Source organism: Phocoena phocoena, chromosome 6 (genome assembly GCF_963924675.1).
Source record: "Phocoena phocoena chromosome 6, mPhoPho1.1, whole genome shotgun sequence".
Taxonomy (NCBI): domain Eukaryota; kingdom Metazoa; phylum Chordata; class Mammalia; order Artiodactyla; family Phocoenidae; genus Phocoena; species Phocoena phocoena.
Genome location: NC_089224.1, coordinates 97,583,063 through 97,601,530, shown reverse-complemented (window position 1 = coordinate 97,601,530; position 18,468 = coordinate 97,583,063). Strand labels below are relative to the sequence as shown.

The 18,468-nt window shown below is 50.1% G+C and overlaps 1 protein-coding gene across 1 annotated transcript in view; it reads right to left on the bottom strand.

Moving 5' to 3' along the window:
• PAPPA (pappalysin 1) overlaps nucleotides 1-18,468 on the bottom strand; it is a 251,444-nt gene that overhangs the window by 208,084 nt on the left and 24,892 nt on the right. The window contains exon 2 of the mRNA XM_065878999.1: nucleotides 10,161-11,223. Coding sequence (XP_065735071.1) covers nucleotides 10,161-11,223 — 1,063 coding nt within the window. The remainder of the gene's footprint in view (nucleotides 1-10,160; nucleotides 11,224-18,468) is intronic.

The window sequence follows — 18,468 nt, the reverse complement described above, 5'->3', positions numbered from 1 at the left end:
TGCCCAAGGTGGGGCTCTTTCCTTAGGCTACTGCTATGACTTGAGTGACAGGAGTAGGATGTTTTTTTCAACTTGCCACAGAGTGAAATTGTTCCTTCAGTGTTTCTGCATACACGTCGTACTCAATTAGATACAGGGGCTGGCAAACACTTTGAAGGTAGGGACCGTCTTATTGCCCTAATATGCCTTCAGCGTCAACGCATTTGTACCTTTTTCAATATTAAGTCCTCACCCCTTTTTTTTTTTTTTTTTTGCGGTACGCGGGCTTCTCACTGCTGTGGCATCTCCCGTTGTGGAGCACAGGCTCCAGACACGCAGGCTCAGCGGCCATGGCTCACGGGCCCAGACGCTCTGCGGCATGTGGGATCTTCCCGGACCGGGGCACGAACCCGTGCCCCCTGCATCGGCAGGCGGACTCTCAACCACTGCGCCACCAGGGAAGCCCCAAGCCCCGGCCTTTTTTTACTCTAGCTCCAGTCCCACAAGCCTGGTACCAGGATTATAATGTCTGAGCAGGAACAGACCTCAGAACTCTTCTATCCCAATTCTCCCATTTTACAGATGCAGAATTTGAAGTCATAGAAGTGACTTACTGCATGCTGGCTACGAAGTTACTGGAAGGATCTAGTCACTTCCTTCCTCGTGCCGTGCCAAGCCACAGGCAAACTCCCTCATGTCGCTCTTTCACCCTCTGTACAATTCTGAGATACTCCAGGCTTTGGTGGAGTGGCAGTCACCATTGCCCTCGGTGGCTGTAAACACAGTTCAGCAGCGAGAAGCCAAGCTCAAGGCTGACAGCTGTGGCTGGCTGAGCTCAAAAAAGGCTGGAATCACAAACGTCAGAAGCTCGAAACAGAGATACTAATCCCCTCACTCTCCACCCTCCACCACCAGACCGACAAAACAACCTAGAACCTGGAAAAGAGAGAGAAAGAGAAGCAGAGAGGGAAGGAGAAAGAAAACGCCCCTCCATAAAAACGGGTATACGGGAGCCTGTTCAAGGTCTGCAGACAAACCCGTGAGCGACACGCACTGCTGTCCACACAGTGGTTTTGTGTCTGCAGAAAGTGAGAGCGGAGGTGTGAGGGGTTCCCTCTTAGGAGGTGGAAAATCGGCCAGCGGTGAGTGTGAAGGTACCAGCCGGGCTGAAATCAATGTAGGGAAATGCGTTTCACGGAAACAAAATGTACCGGTGTCTGTTCAACCCACCCTCACACCCCCAACCGCTTTGCTTCCTAACCTGGAAGGGCGTCTAACTGAGCGCTGAGGCTGTCATGAGCAGTCAGTGTCACCAGTGGATGCGGAAAGGAAAATGAGGGTGCTGACCGAGCCAAACCCAGAGTGGAACAAAACCCAGCTGCCTCCCTCTGAGGCCCTCGAAAGGGTACCACGAGCTCCATCTCTCTGTCCAGGGAACTGGGGGTGGAAACACACCTCTAGGAAAGGCATGAGAGAGGGAGTAGCTCCAACCCTGGCATGTTGGGGGCCTCCCTGGTGTGTCCTGGAGAAAAGGTTCCAACTTTCACGTGTAAACTCTGAGATGGGTGCGCTGTGGCCAGGGTCCCAGGCGCTAGTGGAAAACGAGCCCCATCCTACACTGCCCAGGGGGTCCTGAGCACGCTGTGGGCACCTGCCTGGCTTCCAGCTCCCTCCCTAGGACGTGTGCGTGTAAACTACTCAGTGGGATCCTGGGACCCCGGACGTGCCTTTGCTCTTTGTGGGAAATGCATACACTTCATGTGGCCCGCTGCCTACCTCTCCAGAAAGTGAATACATTAGCATTTAGCATTTAGCGTGGCTTTTGGAGGAAAGAAAATCTTTTAAAAATGGAACCTACAGGAGCCAAAATCAAAGGGCCCTTGATAATACAGAGTGATTAGGTCATATCCAACTCCCACTCCGGCCTGGAGGTTCTAGTGAGGGCCTCAGGATCTGAGAGGGGCTGGGAGTTTGGGGATGTGCATGTCAGAGGTCAGAAGATTTCCCAGAGACAGGAAATCCCGAAACAACCATTGTTATCTGAGTGTCCACTAAGTGCCAGGCGCCGTCCTAAAGGGTTGACCCGGTGTAATTTCACTGCACCCTCTAAACCACCCAGCGTTCCTTTCATTCCCGATTTTACAGAGGAGGCAACTGAGTCTCTGCTAAAGGAAGAGACTCATTCAAGATCATAGAAATGTTAAGTGGCTGGATTCACATCCACTGTGTCTCTGAAACTTTTATTCTTATTTATTTGCTGGGCTGCCTGATCCCCCTTTTTTCCCCATAGGTCACTGTTGTGAGCGCCTCATTAAACACAACTTTAGGGGCCACGAGCAGTTCTTCCCCTGCTCTCCATCACCCCCCTCATCTGTTCTCAAAGACCAAAGTCACATGTGCACAAGGGTCACAGATGGAACCTGTGAGTCAAGGTAGACTTTGTTCAGAAGGAAAGCAGGAGGGCAACCCAGACCGAATCAAAGAAAACGGGACCATGTGGATGAGGGGGCCTGGATAGGGTGTTTGTGTATCTACACTCAAGCACACATGTGGACTAGACGTGGTCAAAAAATCTAGTAACTTCAACCAAATCAGCATACCACCCACTATGACCAATCCCAACGCTGCCTGGGACCGTTCCATGCTGCGGAAATGCATCCTCTAACACAGTTAGACATTTGGGGTGTTTTCAAAGTAAACTCGTGTGCAAGCTCAATGAGTTTGATATAAGTTATGTGGTCTTCATTTAAAGAGACCAATTCTGTGGCCAGTCCTTAAAAAAAAAGTTAGCATTTTAAGAATGGAAGTAATCTGGGTAAATGCCCTCAGTGTTTGTATTGCAGTTTCAGCCAGACCTTCTTTATCAGCCTGTAGTCTCTGTAAAACCAAGCTTGCAGAGAGGAGCCCACGTGCGCGTGCGAGCAGGGACAGAAATTTCCCCAGCACCTCCTATGTGCCAGGCACTGTCCCAGGTGTGTCACACACCACGGCTCCATTTAAATTTCATGACACCCCACAGGATAGCTGTTCTCACCCAACTGTTACCGATGAGAACTCAGCAACTGTTACTGAAAGACAGGCCAAGGTCAGGCAAGGAAGCAAGACCCAAACCCTGGTCAGTCTCCAACACCCATCATTTCTCCACCACACCAGGCCTGACTCCTGCTGTTGCTTTAATGAACGTTAGTCACGTTAAATAAACTCAGATATTCTGATTATAAAATTCCAAGCAATTTCTCTTACATGATTACTGGAAAAGAATGAACAAAGTTACTGAAAAAATAACAATGCCTTCTTTCATCTGCGTGCTGGTTAACTCTTCCCAGAACTCTTTCTGGGATATTTTATTTTATGTGACCCTCAAGGCAATTGTGTGATCCTGGCGGTCAGATATTATTATCATTCCCTTTCAACAGATGTGGAAATGGAGGCTCAGGGAGATTAAGAGATTTGCCCGAGACTGCATAGCTAAGAAGCTGCCAACTCAGGGCTCGAATCTATTTCCCCTGAATTCTTCTTTCATTCTGTATCAGTCTGACTGTGGGAGCTCTACAACCTGATGATCAAAAGGGAGCATCTACCTGCATGAAGTCCCAAGCAGACCCGCCTCTTTCTTATATCTTCCCCACAGCTTCCCACCTCAATCCCTCTGCTCTCACCTTGCTCTTTTCTATCATTCCAAAGCCTACGAACGCTGGAAACTTCTCCGCCAGAAAACCTTTCCTAATCTCTCCAAACCATGGTGAACCTGCCTTTTCTCAGAGTTCATGTAAGCCTTATCTGTGTGGTTCATTTGGAATTGAATCATCTGCTCTCTTGCCATCTCTTGAATGACTGTAACAAAATGTAATTAAACCACAGCGTGCAAGTACCTCTAGGACACAGATTATATCTTGGATCCCTAAGGCATTTATCACAGTACCCTGGATATCGAAGTGCCTTAACAAAATATGGATGACGAGTAAGCCCAGGACCATCTTAAATAGATCTCTTCCAAGTTTCAAGTTGCTGGCTAAGACATCAAGGCGATGGAGTGGACTGAAATGCCTTGGGAGTAGGAGATGAGACCCCGGGGCCCCACTGTCTCTGTGAGGTGTGGGTCGGTGCTGCCTCTTTTGGGAGCTCACTCTCCGCGTCTACAGCAAGATGGGCTGGACCACTCCACTGCTCCTTTCAGCGCAGAGTCCTGGATTCCACCCAACTTTGCCAGATTTGGAGGGACCAGGGGAGAAGGAAGTATATGTTCCATGAGATCATTCCAGAAAAGAAGTGAGAGACCCCAACAGAGTTTCTCATTAGAAGGCAAATCATCTAATGGCTTCTGATAAGGGGCAGGGGAAGAGACCGAGGACTACCGACGTCAGCAGAGGGGTCAAGGAGGCTGCCTCAAGGCGTATTCCAGCCCTTTCCAAAGATTCCAGCAACGCCAACTTGGGTCCAAAAAAAAAAAAAAATTAGCATGGCCCCAGGGGAATGCCCTTGCTACATTAAAAATAATAATAAGGAGAAGGCAAAGAAAAGGTTTCCCTGTGAGCCATCAGGGTGTAAGGGAAGTCTCTTTTTTTCTGTCTTACTCCATCTGAATAGATGTTCAAGGACAAAGGTGAAGTTCACCTAACGGCGCCAGAGCTCGTAGTTTGGAGGGGTCCACGCAGGAACTTGGTGGGTGTTTTGCAACACCTTCCCACAGTGGGGTGTGTACAGCCCAAAGTGTCAGCTGCCCCTGGATTTCCTGATACTGGGGATTTCTATTAATATCCAGGTTTTCCATTTCATTTATAAAAAGATGTGTGAAGTACACTCTCACTTGTCTGTAGACATTTCTAATGGCTGTAGATGAAGTTCTGCCTACCTGGCTCCTCTCCACTACTGTAGAGAATGGCCAAGATTCATTGGAATGTCTTTTTCTAACTGTCCAGTCTGATAAAAAGACCTATACTCCCCCCACCAACAGCTCCTCTTGGCTGAGACTGGGGGTCCTTCTTTCATACCAGTGATGGCAGTGGTGTGTTTATTCATCTGTCTTATCCACTAGATGGTGAGCTCCCAAAGAGCAGGGACTGAGCTGGCACAAAAGGAACATTCAACCAGTATTTATAGAGGAAAGAAAAGAAGAAAAAAAGGAAGAAAGGAAGGAGGGAGGGAAGGAAGAAAATAAGAAGGAAATGAACGGGGGGAGAGAGGCTGGCTAGAGTTTTCCATGAGACAAATTGAACCCTTCTCTGCTTATGGTCTGGTCCCAGCCATACTGAATGACTCCTTATTCTCCAAGCCCCTCCTCCTTGCTTAGGCTGCATCCTCTGCATGGACTGGCTTCCTCTGTGTTCTGGTCGTGTTCTGTTCGCTCACCCACATCCACTCCCTACCCCTCTCCACCCTGCCCTGTGCCCTTGAGAGGCTGGCCTCCTGGTGTTTCATCAACAGATGCCTCTGCCTCATGACTTCCAGTGTGGTTCCCCAGTGGGAAGCGCTGGCAGGAGACTCGAGAATGATCACGTAAAATTTACGTCTCTGGGTCCCTTCTGGCCCGGGGGGCTGAAGCCTGTCTCTTCTTCTCTGCTGAGAGTCCCAGCTGCTGCCAGGACACCCTCGCCATTCAGCCACTCTCTCTGGGTTCCGTAACTACTTCCTCCTCTTGCCTCTACAGGCCAAGGATGGAAATGGGTCCCCACTGTACTTGACCCTTGCCTTGCTGGTTGTCCTGAACCCTGCCTGCACTGTTGTAAATAGCCCCTCCTCCCAAATAGCCCCTCCTTCAACTCTACTGAATTATTCCGTTTGAATATGCCATCTGTTTCCTGCTAGGACCCTGACTGGTGCAGACTGTCCCTCTCTCTCTCTCTCTCTCTCTCAGTCACCATTTAATTCCCTAAAATGACTTGGAATAAGACAGCAGCAAAAAGTTGGGCTGTGCAGTGGTCGACCTTAAGACCATCAAGGCCACCTTCTCCACCTTTGCTGTAATCCTGGCTACAACCGCACTGTGCATGCCTCAGGTGGAAGGAAAATCACTCACCTGCAGAGAAGCACTCCCCAGGCAGGACCATCCTGATCAGGGATGACATTAGCTGCTACTCAGCTGCCTCCTATAATTGCATCACTTTGGTCCCAGCCATGGCTTAGAAACCATATAGTATGATTCTGTTCCCTTTTCCATAGAACAGGCCTTTGGAGACTTGAAGTACATGTGTTATGGCCCTACGGTCATGGCCTTGAGAGAACTTTCTCATCCAAGCCAAACATCTTCAAGTGGTTATACAATACGGCTCCTGGGGCCCTCGCAGCCCCAGTCCCCTTCTTTGTACACATCCTCACTTGGCTGTCCTTAATTAGGAAAACTCATGGCCATTGTAGCTCTAACAGCTCTGCAGTGGCTCATGAAAACCCAAGGCCCTTATCCGATTCTCTTCCAAACTCGCTCACTCAGCACTTCATAATCCCAAATGCTCAGGGAGGGCTTCCCTGGTGGCACAGTGGTTGAGAGTCCACCTGCCGATGCAGGGGACATGGGTTCGTGCCCCGGTCCGGGAAGATCCCACATGCCGGGAGCGGCTGGGCCCGTGAGCCACGGCCGCTGAGCCTGCACGTCCAGAGCCTGTGCTCCGCAACGGGAGAGGCCACAACAGTGAGAGACCCGCATACCACAAAACAAAACAAAAACAAAAAAACCCCAAATGCTCAGGGATATTAGGGAAGAAGAGAGCAAGGACAGAACATGACGGGGGCAGGTACTGGGAATGGCAAGAATGTCAGGGTAGTTCTGAGAAGCTGTGCCATGGCAGACGGCCAGGACTTACAAATCTAGAGCATCCTTAGCCCCAGTCTGACCACTAATGAACCATGTGAGCTTCGGCCTCAGCTTCCCTCTATGGGGGAAAACGGATTTGGACCCACTGATCTCTGAGGATGTTCCTAGGTCTGACACTGGACACCATTTTGATGTCTTCTGCAGCCTTCTGCTAGGACTGGGTGCTCCTCTGTAACACATGAACTCCTGAGAACGTGGACTAAGGGGCCCAAGGACTAGTAGATAAAGAATGAGCTCACATGCGTTAGAAGAACTGGTAATTCTCTGATGGAGTCTGCCAATCTGCCCAGCTGCATTACTGGTGGATCTTATTTTACTCAAGGGAACCGTTATATAAATTTTCAGAATGGTGAATTTTAATCAGTGCTACTCAAAGTAAGCAGTGCAAGAACTGCTTCTCACGAGTCTATGTCACAATAAGTACAGAAGTGGAGAGAAGGCATTTAGGAACTTTTGGAGAACTCTGACAATGCTTCACCATACTTGGGGTGAAGAATTCATTTTATAGCAATTCATTTTTTCTGTATATTACAAAAGTATTGGTTTGCAACGCATAGGAAACAAAACTGGTTCTTCACCATAGATTGAGAAGTAGTAACTGAATTATTGTCTTTAGCCATTGAGGGGGGCGGGCAACGCAGGAGTACATCTTGGGTAAAAGATAAGTTCAGCTGTTCATTAAAAATCACCTAGACATGGCTTCCCTGGTGGCGCAGTGGTTGAGAAACCGCCTGCCGATGCAGGGGACACGGGATCGTGCCCCAGTCCGGGAAGATCCCACATGCCGCGGAGTGGCTGCGCCCGTGAGCCATGGCCACTGAACCTGCGCGTCCGGAGCCTGTGCTCCGCAACGGGAGAGGCCACAACAGTGAGACGCCCGCGTACCACAAAAAAAAAAAAAAAAAAAAAAATCACCTAGACAATGTCAATCTAATTTTCTATTACAGGTGTCTTCCTTCCTTCCTCCCTCCCTCCCTCCCTTCTTCCCTGCCTTTCTTCCTCCTTCCTTCCCTCCCTCTTTTTTATTTTGAGTCACAAAGCAAGTATTTCTCCACAAACTTCCACAGGTTTCTCTCTGCACACGGGAGAGCTGATTCAGCCAGAACGTTGTCGCCCCAGCTCCATCAGGAGATGACACATTCCCGGTGGGGCTCACCCAGGACACATGACTTTCCAGCCAGCAAACAAACAGGCCCTGGCGTGGTGGTCACAGCGCTGGCACGTGGCTGCTCACGGACATTCTAGGCGTGGGGCCCCGTGACTTAGAAACGAGGAGGCCGCTGGTGCCTGCCAGCTGTGTCTGCTGATTGTGAGCTATCTGGGACCTGGGGTCCCGTGGCCCCTGCATCCACGCACAGAGTGCCCGCCACAAAGGCCAGCTGCCCTCGGTCCTGACTCAATCATACTCAGCAGTTTTCTCCCAAGGCTTCAGGAAAGCCACCCTGCCCGTCAGCCCTGTCCTTTGACTCTGCCTTTTACTGTTCCTTGGACTTAAAAATACCACCCCCACCCTTCAGTGGGAGCTTTGGAGTCAACAGACCAAGATTCAAATCCAAGCTCTCTGTTTATTAGCTGAGTGACCTCAGCTAAGGGGTAAATCCCTTCCGTGTTCTGAATCCCGGATTTCCTTCAGCAAAGCAGGGATAAGGGTACCCACCTTCCTGGTACTTGGTAGGTGCTGAATAAACATTTGTTGCCTGAACGAATGAATGAATAAATGTACAAATAAGTGAATGACTTCCAGTATTCCTGGCCCCTAGGCCTCCCCCCCACCCACTCTGCCTGGGCACACCAGTTAACTCCTGGGGTCTAGCTCAGTAGCGCACACACTGCATTAATCTCGAAAGGCTTGCATTTGTGATTTAGCCAAATGACTTTCCTGACCTGGGACCGTGGCCGAGTCATTTCACTCTCCAAGGCCCTCTATTTCTCCATCAGTCAAATGCAAATGCTAACCCTGTCTAGTCTTCCTCATCGAATTCTGTCAAAGCCCAAATGAGAGCAGAGATGAAAGTGCATTGTGACCTCGAAGGAACTGGCCACACACCAAGGCTTCTTCCCACATGGGCTGCTCCTGTCTCTGAGCCAAGGTGAGAGTCCAGGGGCCCGCCCGGTGCCAGGAGGCTGAGCTGACGTGCTCTGTGGCTTGGTGCCAGGCACGACATTCTCCTCCCAGCATCGTCATTCCTTTCCACATAGGTATTTTGTCTATGCATGGGAGGCCCTTGCTCTTGTGAGAGAGACATAAAGAGGAGAGTCAGCAGAAAACCTGCAGAGGTCGGCAAATGTGCTCGAGCCATCAGCAAGTCCAGGGTCCTGCGAGTTGGACAGAATGGAAAAGTTCAGCGTGAATCTGGGAAATCAGGAAAGTTGATATGGGCTGTCTCTCTGGCTTAGAACTAGTTCCCCCGAGTCCCACATCAAATACAGATCACCCATGGCTCCCCCTTGGGTCTTTCTTTGGGATTGCTGGTCCGAGTTGTAGTGCAAGGCAGAGGCTGAGTCAGGCATTAGACAGAAGACTCCCCTTTCCGCCCTCTTCTCAGCAGTATATGCAATTCCTCTGCCTTGAGTGTCCTCCTCTCTCCCCCAACTTGATGTCCGGTGTCCAACTGCACCCAAGCCTTCCCCAACATAGTCAGGCTGCAAGTTAGCTGTTCCTCTTGGACCTCCTGAACACACGGCACACGCTACCTTTCACTGTTCAAGAAACGACACATACGCTTATCAAGAGGTATATAACCTGCTAGCCCCTAGAAGAGACATGTGCTTTACGTGCCCTCATTCAATCTTCAAAGCAGCTTGACAAAGTAGATACCGTTGATACCCATTTTACAGATGAGGAAATACCTTGTAAGAGGTCACAAAGCGAGGAAATAGACCTGAACCTAGTCTGTCTGGCCCCAGCCAATCCCAGCTCGACCAGCACTGCCCAACAGAACCTTCTGCGGTCATGGAAGCGGTTCTATCAGTCTGTCCAGTGTGGTAGCCACTATCCCCGGGCGGCTACTGGGTTCTTGAAACGTGGCTGGTGTGACTCAGGAACTGGATTTTAAACTGTATTTCATCTGCACTAATTTAAATTTAAACAGTCACACGTGGCCAGTGACTACAGCATTGGACAGCACGGCTCTTTATGATGCGGATATGCGTCCTCAGCCCAGGTGGCCCGGTTCAGACCCTGAGCCCCTCGCAAAGACAGGGTCCTAAGAGTTCCCTCAGCCCACAGGAGGCGCTCCGTAAATATTCTGGTAAGGGGTACAGTCCCTGTGATTACTTGGTCGATCTTCTGGGTGAACTGGAAGATTCCCGCAACCCCACTGGGCGTCAGGAGCCGCGCAGGGATCAAAAGAGGGAGGAGTCCGGCTCTTACCTGTGCGGAGAGTCGGGATCGAAGCAGGTCTTGGTGACATCGGTGATCTCGGGGTCACAGCACTCCCCGCCGTCGAAGTTGAACCGCTCGTAATTGCAGTCCATGTCGCACACCCCGTTCTGCTGCTTCTTGGTGAAGGCGGGGTGACGCAGGTGGCGGCAGTCCCCGCCATCGTGGCCAGTCAGCGCGTGGTTGCACTCGGGGTCGCAGTTCTCGTCCCCAATCTTGCTGATATCGCAGTTGGCCAGGATGAGGCGGCGGCGCAGGGAAGAGTTGCTCACCTCCAGCACCTCCAGCTCCCAGGAGATGTTGTAGTGCTTGAAGGCCTCGGCCAGCTGCCGGTGCTGGAAATCGATCTGCTGGCGGCTCACCATGGGGTTCTCGCGGCCATCGTCGTGGAGGTTGACCACGCGGTAGCGCACCGCCTTGGGCCGGCGGAAACGCGGCAGCTGGTTGTAGCTGGAGATGACCTTGGGGTTGTCACACAGCGTCTGCCCGCACAGAGGAGGCTCCAGACTCGTGTCCAGCAGGAAGCCACGGGCGCCGCTGGCCTCCACGCGGGGGCTGCTGCCGTCCTTCATGGGGGACCAGGCGCGCTTCACGTTGTCCCAGTTCTCCTGCAGGAGGAGCTGAGGTAGAGGAGCGTGGAGGCCGCGGGTCTCCATGTCCAGCAGGACCTCGCGCTGCGTTCTGGCCGCCTTCCACAGGCTGAAGCGCTCCACGTAGCCCCGGTAGTTGTGGTTCAGGGCGCTGCCTCCCAGCATGAGGACTTTACACTTCTGGGTCAGTGGGCTGAAAATGCCACCCACCTGCTCCCCAGAGGTTGCCACCTGGGCACCGTTCACATAGAGCTTCATCAGCCGCCCGTCGTAGGTGGCAGCCAGGTGTACCCACTGGCCTGGGAGGTAGGTGCGGTGGGCATTGATGGTGGTCACTTGCCGGGCCCGGTCTGTCTTCAAGGAGAAAAAGTAGCGTGGGTCTCTGTTGCCTTGGTCACTGACGGTGTGAATGCCCACGACCCATCCTCGGTCACGTGAGGCATAAGAACATTTGTCATATAGCCCTATGTGGCCCCAAAAGAGAAAGATGAATAAATAAAGGATGGAGGAAGGAGGAGGGTAAATTATTTCTCTCTGATAAAATTTATATCAGGATGTCCTAGACCAGGAAGTTTTCAAACCGTGCTCAGTGGGATCCTGGCAGTGACTAGCCAAACCTCTGGGACCACCTCTAGGGCAAGGCAAGGGCTAGAGGAAGGGAGAGCACAGGTGAGTTACCTTTGGGAGGTTCTCACCACAACTTTAACCCATGTGGTTTCACTGTTTTTGGTTCTGAGTATGGGGCATACCAGAAAGATATTTGTTTGCAGAATAGGTACTTGAGCTAAAGAAAACAACAGTGATAATAACTAAAATCTGAAAACCTTTGATTTTGCAAAACTGTTGGATGGGGAAGAGGACTTTTTAAATTAAAAGCGTATTTTAAGTGTAGAATGACATAGGTGGTGAGAGGAAGAGGTGAGAGAACAATCAAAGAGATGATGATGAATAGAAGATGCTCATTTAGAAGGACAGCTCTGACTACCGTCACCGTAGCTTTGGGCGTACATCAGCCACCAGCACTCATCAATGATCAGCGGTGGTGGCTTGTTGGGAAGGTTCCCTGGAGAAGTGAGGGTCAAGGGCTGCAAAGCTACTAGTAAAGCTTCTAACTGTAACAGGAGAACTGGCTAGCCCCGACATTCACCCCCAAAGACAGGCGGACTATCTGAGCTGGAAAGGTTTTTAAACACTTCCAACTCCTTCACTTGAAAGGTAAGGAAGTTGAGACCCAGCGAAGGGAAGGCATTTGTTAGGTTACATAGAGTCATTGACAAATTTCCTGAGAGCCAGTTCAAGCTTGCTCTTCTCTAACACTAATGCTAATATTTCAAAAAATAAAAAGCATCCTCTTAACAGAAAAAGATGTTGGGGATGCCTTCATTAAGTAAAATCTTCCAAGCCTCTATCGCAGGTCAGGCATTGTGCTAAGGTCTATGTATGCATTAATTCATTTAATCCGTGTAGCACCCCCAAGGTGCTGATATTAACAGAGGAGGAAACAGAAATTGAAGGAAGTAAAGAGATGGATGGGTTTGAGGTCAACTGGTTGGTAAGTGGATCCCAGATCCATCGGACCCTGGGTCCACTGTCCTAGGGACTAACGCTATGGTACCTCCCTCTCCCTCATCAGTGCCACCAGGGATCTACCTGGATCAAACCACCTGCCTGGGGGTGTCCCAAGGTTTAGTTGGGTGTTTGGGAAAGTTCCAAGCCAGACATCTCTAGACTTACTCTGGGAACCTCAGGAAGTCACTTAGCAGATTCTCTATGGATCTAATTATTTTTATACTCACCAACCCCCATTCCCAGTCTTTCTGGAATATACCCAGTGTCCTTGGCATGGACAGCCAGTTGGATGGGAAAGAAGACTTTCTAATTAAGCGTGTATTTTAAGTGTTGGATGATGTATGAGGCCAGGTGGGAGGAGAAAGAGAGGAACAGGAGAATGAATAAAAGATGCTCATTTAGAAGCACAGTCCCTACTTTCAGCTGGGGAATTGTTGCGGTCACCATAACTTTGAGTGTGCATCTGCCATTAGCACTCATGAAATGAGCACAGACGGCTTCCAGCAAAATCGGTAGAGGAGGCCCACACAGCCTGTACTCCTCTGTGGTCGCTGGGGCCTTAGAATTTGTGTTAACTCTCTCTGTTAGCAGCTGACATAGATGGTAGTTTTGGCCAGGCATCTAAGTCTGCCTACACCTCTCCTACCACCACTCCTGTCCTACAATCCTTCACGTAATGGCCAGGGTCTCCTACAACATCAACCTGCTCTCACACCTTGATGAAGCACCAAGTACCTCCTCTGGGTCTTGGCTCTCTACCTGGAAAAGGAGGGGACTGAATGAGGTTCCCCCCACATGCTTGGTCAAGTCTGATTTTCTGTGTTCCCAAGCTTCCCAATGGCTAAAACAGAAACCACCTCTACCAAGAAGCTTTCCCTGATGGTCCTCTGAGGAGCAATCATTCTCTCCTCTGAATTCATTTTACTTTTTGGAAACTAGACACTTGTCCTCTGGTTTTGGAGTCTTCCCTAGACTGGATGCTTCTTGAGAGTGATGGCTCTGTCTGGGTCATCTGTACCCTGTCCAGAACCTTGCACTATGCCCTGTACACAGCAGGCACTCAGCAAGTGTCTCATGAATGAGCACATGAATGATTCTAAACGGAGTGGGAGAAGAGAAAAAGGACAAACAGAATCAAAGGCACTGATTTATGTCTCCCTGGATAAAGGACAGAGAGAACCGGAAGACAGAGTGTGTTCTTGGTCAGGTAGAAAGAGCAGGATCTTTGGACTCCGGGTAATTCTGATGACAGCAATCACCGGCCGTACATCAGGGGCAGATCGCTTCACCTCTGTGGACCTGAACTCCCTCATCTGTACCTCTCTTTACGTATGCTGTCATACTTAAAAGACATAGTGGCTATACTACCCTTGGCATACAGTGACTGTCCAAACGGGAGTCCATTTTTAAGATGCTGGAGGGTCTGGGAGTGATGTCAAGGATGAAAAGTAGAAAATGACTAAAAACAAAATACAGAAACACCAGAGAGAGAGAGTACCCTAAAGGCATCTTGACTGATATATCAAGAGCTGGTAGGATGAGGGCTCAGAAAAGCACAAGTCCTCCCCAAATCCACTGGCAAACTCTACTTAGAAATCATAAATCCCCTTTGGCTTTGCTACCATTATGAGGCCTGCATGTTAAAAGCTACCTCCCCACTGACCGAGGCCAAAGCTCTGTCTCCAGGTTTGGAATGAGCTCCCCCAGGTCTGCTGCTGGCTACGGGAAGCAGCAGCGCACAGGCCCCTGGAGCACCCCCCTCTTGGGCCCCCCATCCCACCTCTCAGCTCACCTTCTCTTCCTCCCCTGGCCAACCCCTCCCCCTTAAACAGAAATTTCTTCTAATGAGAAAATTCACATCTGAAACAGGATCCTTTTCCCTCTCTCTTTCTCTCTCTCTTTCTCTCTCTCTGCAGGTTTTTATTTTGCCAGGGGCTCTCAGTCCTGGTTTTCCTGTTGCCTTTGGAAGGCGGCTGGCTGGGTTAGCAAGGTAAACTGTTTACACATCTGTAGGGTGCCCTCAGTTCAGGACCTTCCCGGGGGCTGGGGACCCGGGATCTGGCCACCTCCGTTTGCAGTTGAGAGATTAAGAGGGTAGCAGTGAGAAAGGCTAGACTCTGTGACACGGAGAGAAGGACCAAGAGGTGGCTTAGCCCCAGGAAGCAGAGAGGAAGGGCAAAGAGAACCCTCTCTTTTCTCTTTTCAGTGGAACCAAGAGGAAGCACATTAAGGGAAATGAGGACCTCGAAGAAGTGGCTTCAGAAGTTCAGAGGGAAATATTTACCTGGAGCGTTAGTGGTGAAAGGAAATCACTGAACTTCAAGAGGGATGGGGGTGGGGTGTAGTGGTGAATGGGATTTATTTCTGTACAAAAATAACGTAATCAACAATAGTCACATTTCAGAGGGCTGGAAGGGAGGCACTGATGTATCACCAGCCCAGAGCGGGGTATCTGGGACCAGAGATCTGGGCTCAGCTCGCTGGATGACCTTGCCTGGGGACAAGTCACACCACCTCTTATGCTGCCAGGTCTCATTTCCCTTCTCTGAAAAAGGAGGGGTTAGGAGTAAATGATCCCCCCGCTACAATTTAAGAGCTCTTTTGTTCACTGCTAGAATGGTTCCCTGTAAGTAGGAGATGCTTCAAAAACACGTGTTGATTTGAACTGGACGCCTCATGTCATTGCCAATTTTTGCATGCTTGGAGGATCGTCCCCTGTGTGTCTCCATACCGGACAAGGAACAGTGTTTGCCCTCGGGAAGACACAGGTGAACCCCACCACACCTCCATGCCATCCTTCCCCATGGTTCTCCAGGAAGACAGAGAGACACAGTGAAAGAAACAGTGAGAGTTGGTCTGAAGTCGGCACCATCTGTGTGGTACTAGAGGTTGATCTCAGGGGATGCATCCGCAGGGGGCGAGACGGAAGGCCACAGGCGATCCTGCACACCATCCACATCGAATTAGCATAAACCTGCCTCTGAGCTATAAGCACATGGAAGCAGCAGGCAGCGAACGTGCCAGAGCCCATTCACCAGCCAATGAGGTGACTGGGGCACCTGCACAGGTGGAGAAGTAGAGGCCCAGACCAGGAAAGGGGCTGCCCTGGGTCTCATGACCATCACCTGTCGCTTGAACCCTGGTCAGCTGGCCTCTCTACTGTGTTCCTATCTTCCTGCAGCTAGGTTTCCTGGGAAAAGGGCTTCATATTCCAGCAGAAGCTGGATGTTTATTTATTTTTATTGCCTCTTTTTGGTCTCATCTCACCCCCGCGTTGAAGAGCATGTATGAAGGAGGCAAGTCCAAAGGCAGAATCTCCCAAAACCTATACCAGGGCCATACTGGGAGAATCCCATGGGCCGTGGGGTCACCGTCTCAGGGCCACTGTAACGTCACTACCCCACGGCAGTGCTGTGTGACCGCAGCACTCCAGCCCGGGTACAGATAAATCTTCCTCCTCCCGGTCCAAAAACTCATCACTTCCCTAATGACGCATTCAATGTCTGTTTCCTGAGTATGTCTGTTCGGTTCATTTCTAAATGCCCAGCATCCAGCCCAGCATCTGGTACCTTGCAGGCGCCCCATAGAGTCTGTCACTGAAAGTAGAAAATAAAGGACGGGAGGGAAGGAAGGACGCTTCTCTCCTGCTGTGTTCCTTATAAGAGCACATTACCCTTTGCTTAGAAACTTACCAAGCACCACGTGCTTACTAAGTGCTTAATTCTCTTACTTCATCCTCCCAACAAAACTATCAACGCAGCCCATTCTGCAGAGAAAACATGGGCTCAAAAAGGCAGTGGCTTGTCCAAAGCAACACAGCTTAGAATCTGCGTCCATAGGGTTCCCAGGCCCAGGTTCTTAATCACATCACTGCATTAAGTGCTAACTGCCAAACACTTTACTGTGGGCTGTTTGAGGACACACACCCCCCTCCAAAAATACTTCTGTAAGTTCAGCAGCGCCAACACAAGCAAGTGGAATTGAACTGCAAGCCAGGAGGCTGCTTTCTGTGTCGTTCTTCTGCCTGGACCTAAAAGAAATGGACTGAGAATCAGTGGTCCTTTATTACCAGTGCTTCATCTGTTCTACCTGGCTTGTCGCACGTCACTGGGACCCAAGATTCGCCTGGGCCTGGTTGTCTATCTGGAGTTTGAGATGCCTTCCTGGCCTTGTCCTTCAGCAACTGAACCTCCGTCACTAGCCTCCTTGCTTGTTGGTTTCTGACCCAGCTCTGTGCCAATGTCCGGGCTCTATACTGCAATGTTCTTTCTCTTCATCTTTCCTTCGAGGTTGCCGTCACACGCCTGGCTGCCTGCCATCTTCTTTTCCATCTGTTATGGGCTGAAACGTGTCCCCCCCCCCCCGCCCCCGCCCCGCCCGAAACTCATATGTTGGAAGTCTAGCCCCTAGTACCTCAGAATATGAACTGGTTTAGAGATAGGGTCTTCAGTGAGATAGGTTAAAATGAGGTCACTTAGGGTGGGCCCTAATCCATTATGACTGCTGTCCCTATAAGAGGAGGAAATTCAGATACAAGGGGAAGACAGTATGAAGACATAGGATGAAGAAGATGGGCATCTACAAGCCAAGGACAGAGGCCTCAGAAGAATCCAACCCTGCGGGCACTTTGATGTCAGACTCCTAGCCTCTAGAATTGTGAGAGGATAAATCTCGGCTATTTAAGCCACCCACTGTGTGGTGCTTTGTTATGGTAACCTTAGCGAACTATAATACGACCATTCAACAAGTTTTTTAAGCTCTCCCATTGAAATTTCTCTAAAATCTCTCACTGCCTCATGCCCAGTTCAGAATCCTTCTTGGTAACAACACATTGCCTCAACTTAACTCGATTCCTATTGCGAGCAGGGCAAAGTGTATTAGGAGGATACAAAAATGGGTGGTGTCGTCACCACACAGGAAACTTTCCTCACAAGAGAGGGATGTTTCTGTATTCCAGCTTGAATGTGCACTTCTGAAGCCCCTGCTGTGTGTTGAGCATGTACATAGCTGCTTCTGGGCCAAGGTGTCTTACATAACCCTCACAGCACCTTGTATAATAGGTGCTGTTTACAGATGAGAAAACTGAGACTCAGAGGGGTCTGGTCACCTGTCCAAGGTCACACAGCACTAAGTGGTAGGAAAGACTGAAATTCAAGACTCCTGATTTCAAGTTCAGTTCCCCCACAGATGAGCAGGACCTCAGCTATGGGGACCTCGCCGTGCACTGGCATTTACATTGCATAAGGTATTATAAGGAACCTAGAGATGATGTAAAGTATACAGGAGGATGTGTGTAGAGTATATGCAAATGCTATGCCATTTTATATAAGGGACTTGAGCATCTGCAGATTTTGGTATCTTTGGTGGGTCTTGGAACCAATCCACTGTGGATAACAAGGGACAACTGTAATGTTAATAATGTAACAAGAATTTGCTAAACGCCTTTAGGTAGCAGTCTCTCTGCTAAGCACAGACAGCCCATTTAGTGCTCCCAATAAACCGGTGAAGTGGGCTTTACTGATATTCTTTTGACAGAGAAAGAAACAGGTGCAGAGAAGCTAAGTGATTTCCCTCCAAGGATCCCAGCTAGAGAGAACTGGATCACAGGCGGGCTGACTCTAAAGCCAGAGCTCTCTTCCAGCATGCTTTCCTTCAATGGGAAAAACTCTTAGCCCACGGTCAAGGTTCTTGTGTTCCAGCTCTGCCACTTCACTGCTGTGGGTCGACGGGCAAGAAGCAACCCCCCCCCCGCCCAGGGCACCGTCAAACCCTGCCTGTGAAATAGGAGGGTTGCATCAGATGGCCCCAAAGGTCCCTTCCATCTCAGACTCCCTGTGACTCTGAGATCGCAAGTCCTTCAGACGTCCCAGCCATGGTTCCTACTGAGGGAGATGTAAGGTAATGGACGAGCACGGAGGAGGGAAAGGAAGGCCATTTCAGGCCCTCCAACTTACGGGTGTCCACTAGCTGTGGAACATCAGCCAGGGGGATACGAGCAGAGGTGAGAGGATGTGCGGATGAAAGGGGGGAATTTAGGTCAACAATCTGGTTTCTTTCAGGAGGCTAAAAAAATTAAAAGCTAAAGGTTGGAGCTGGTCCTTTTTTTGTTTGGTTTAATTTTGTTTTCCCTTCCATGATTT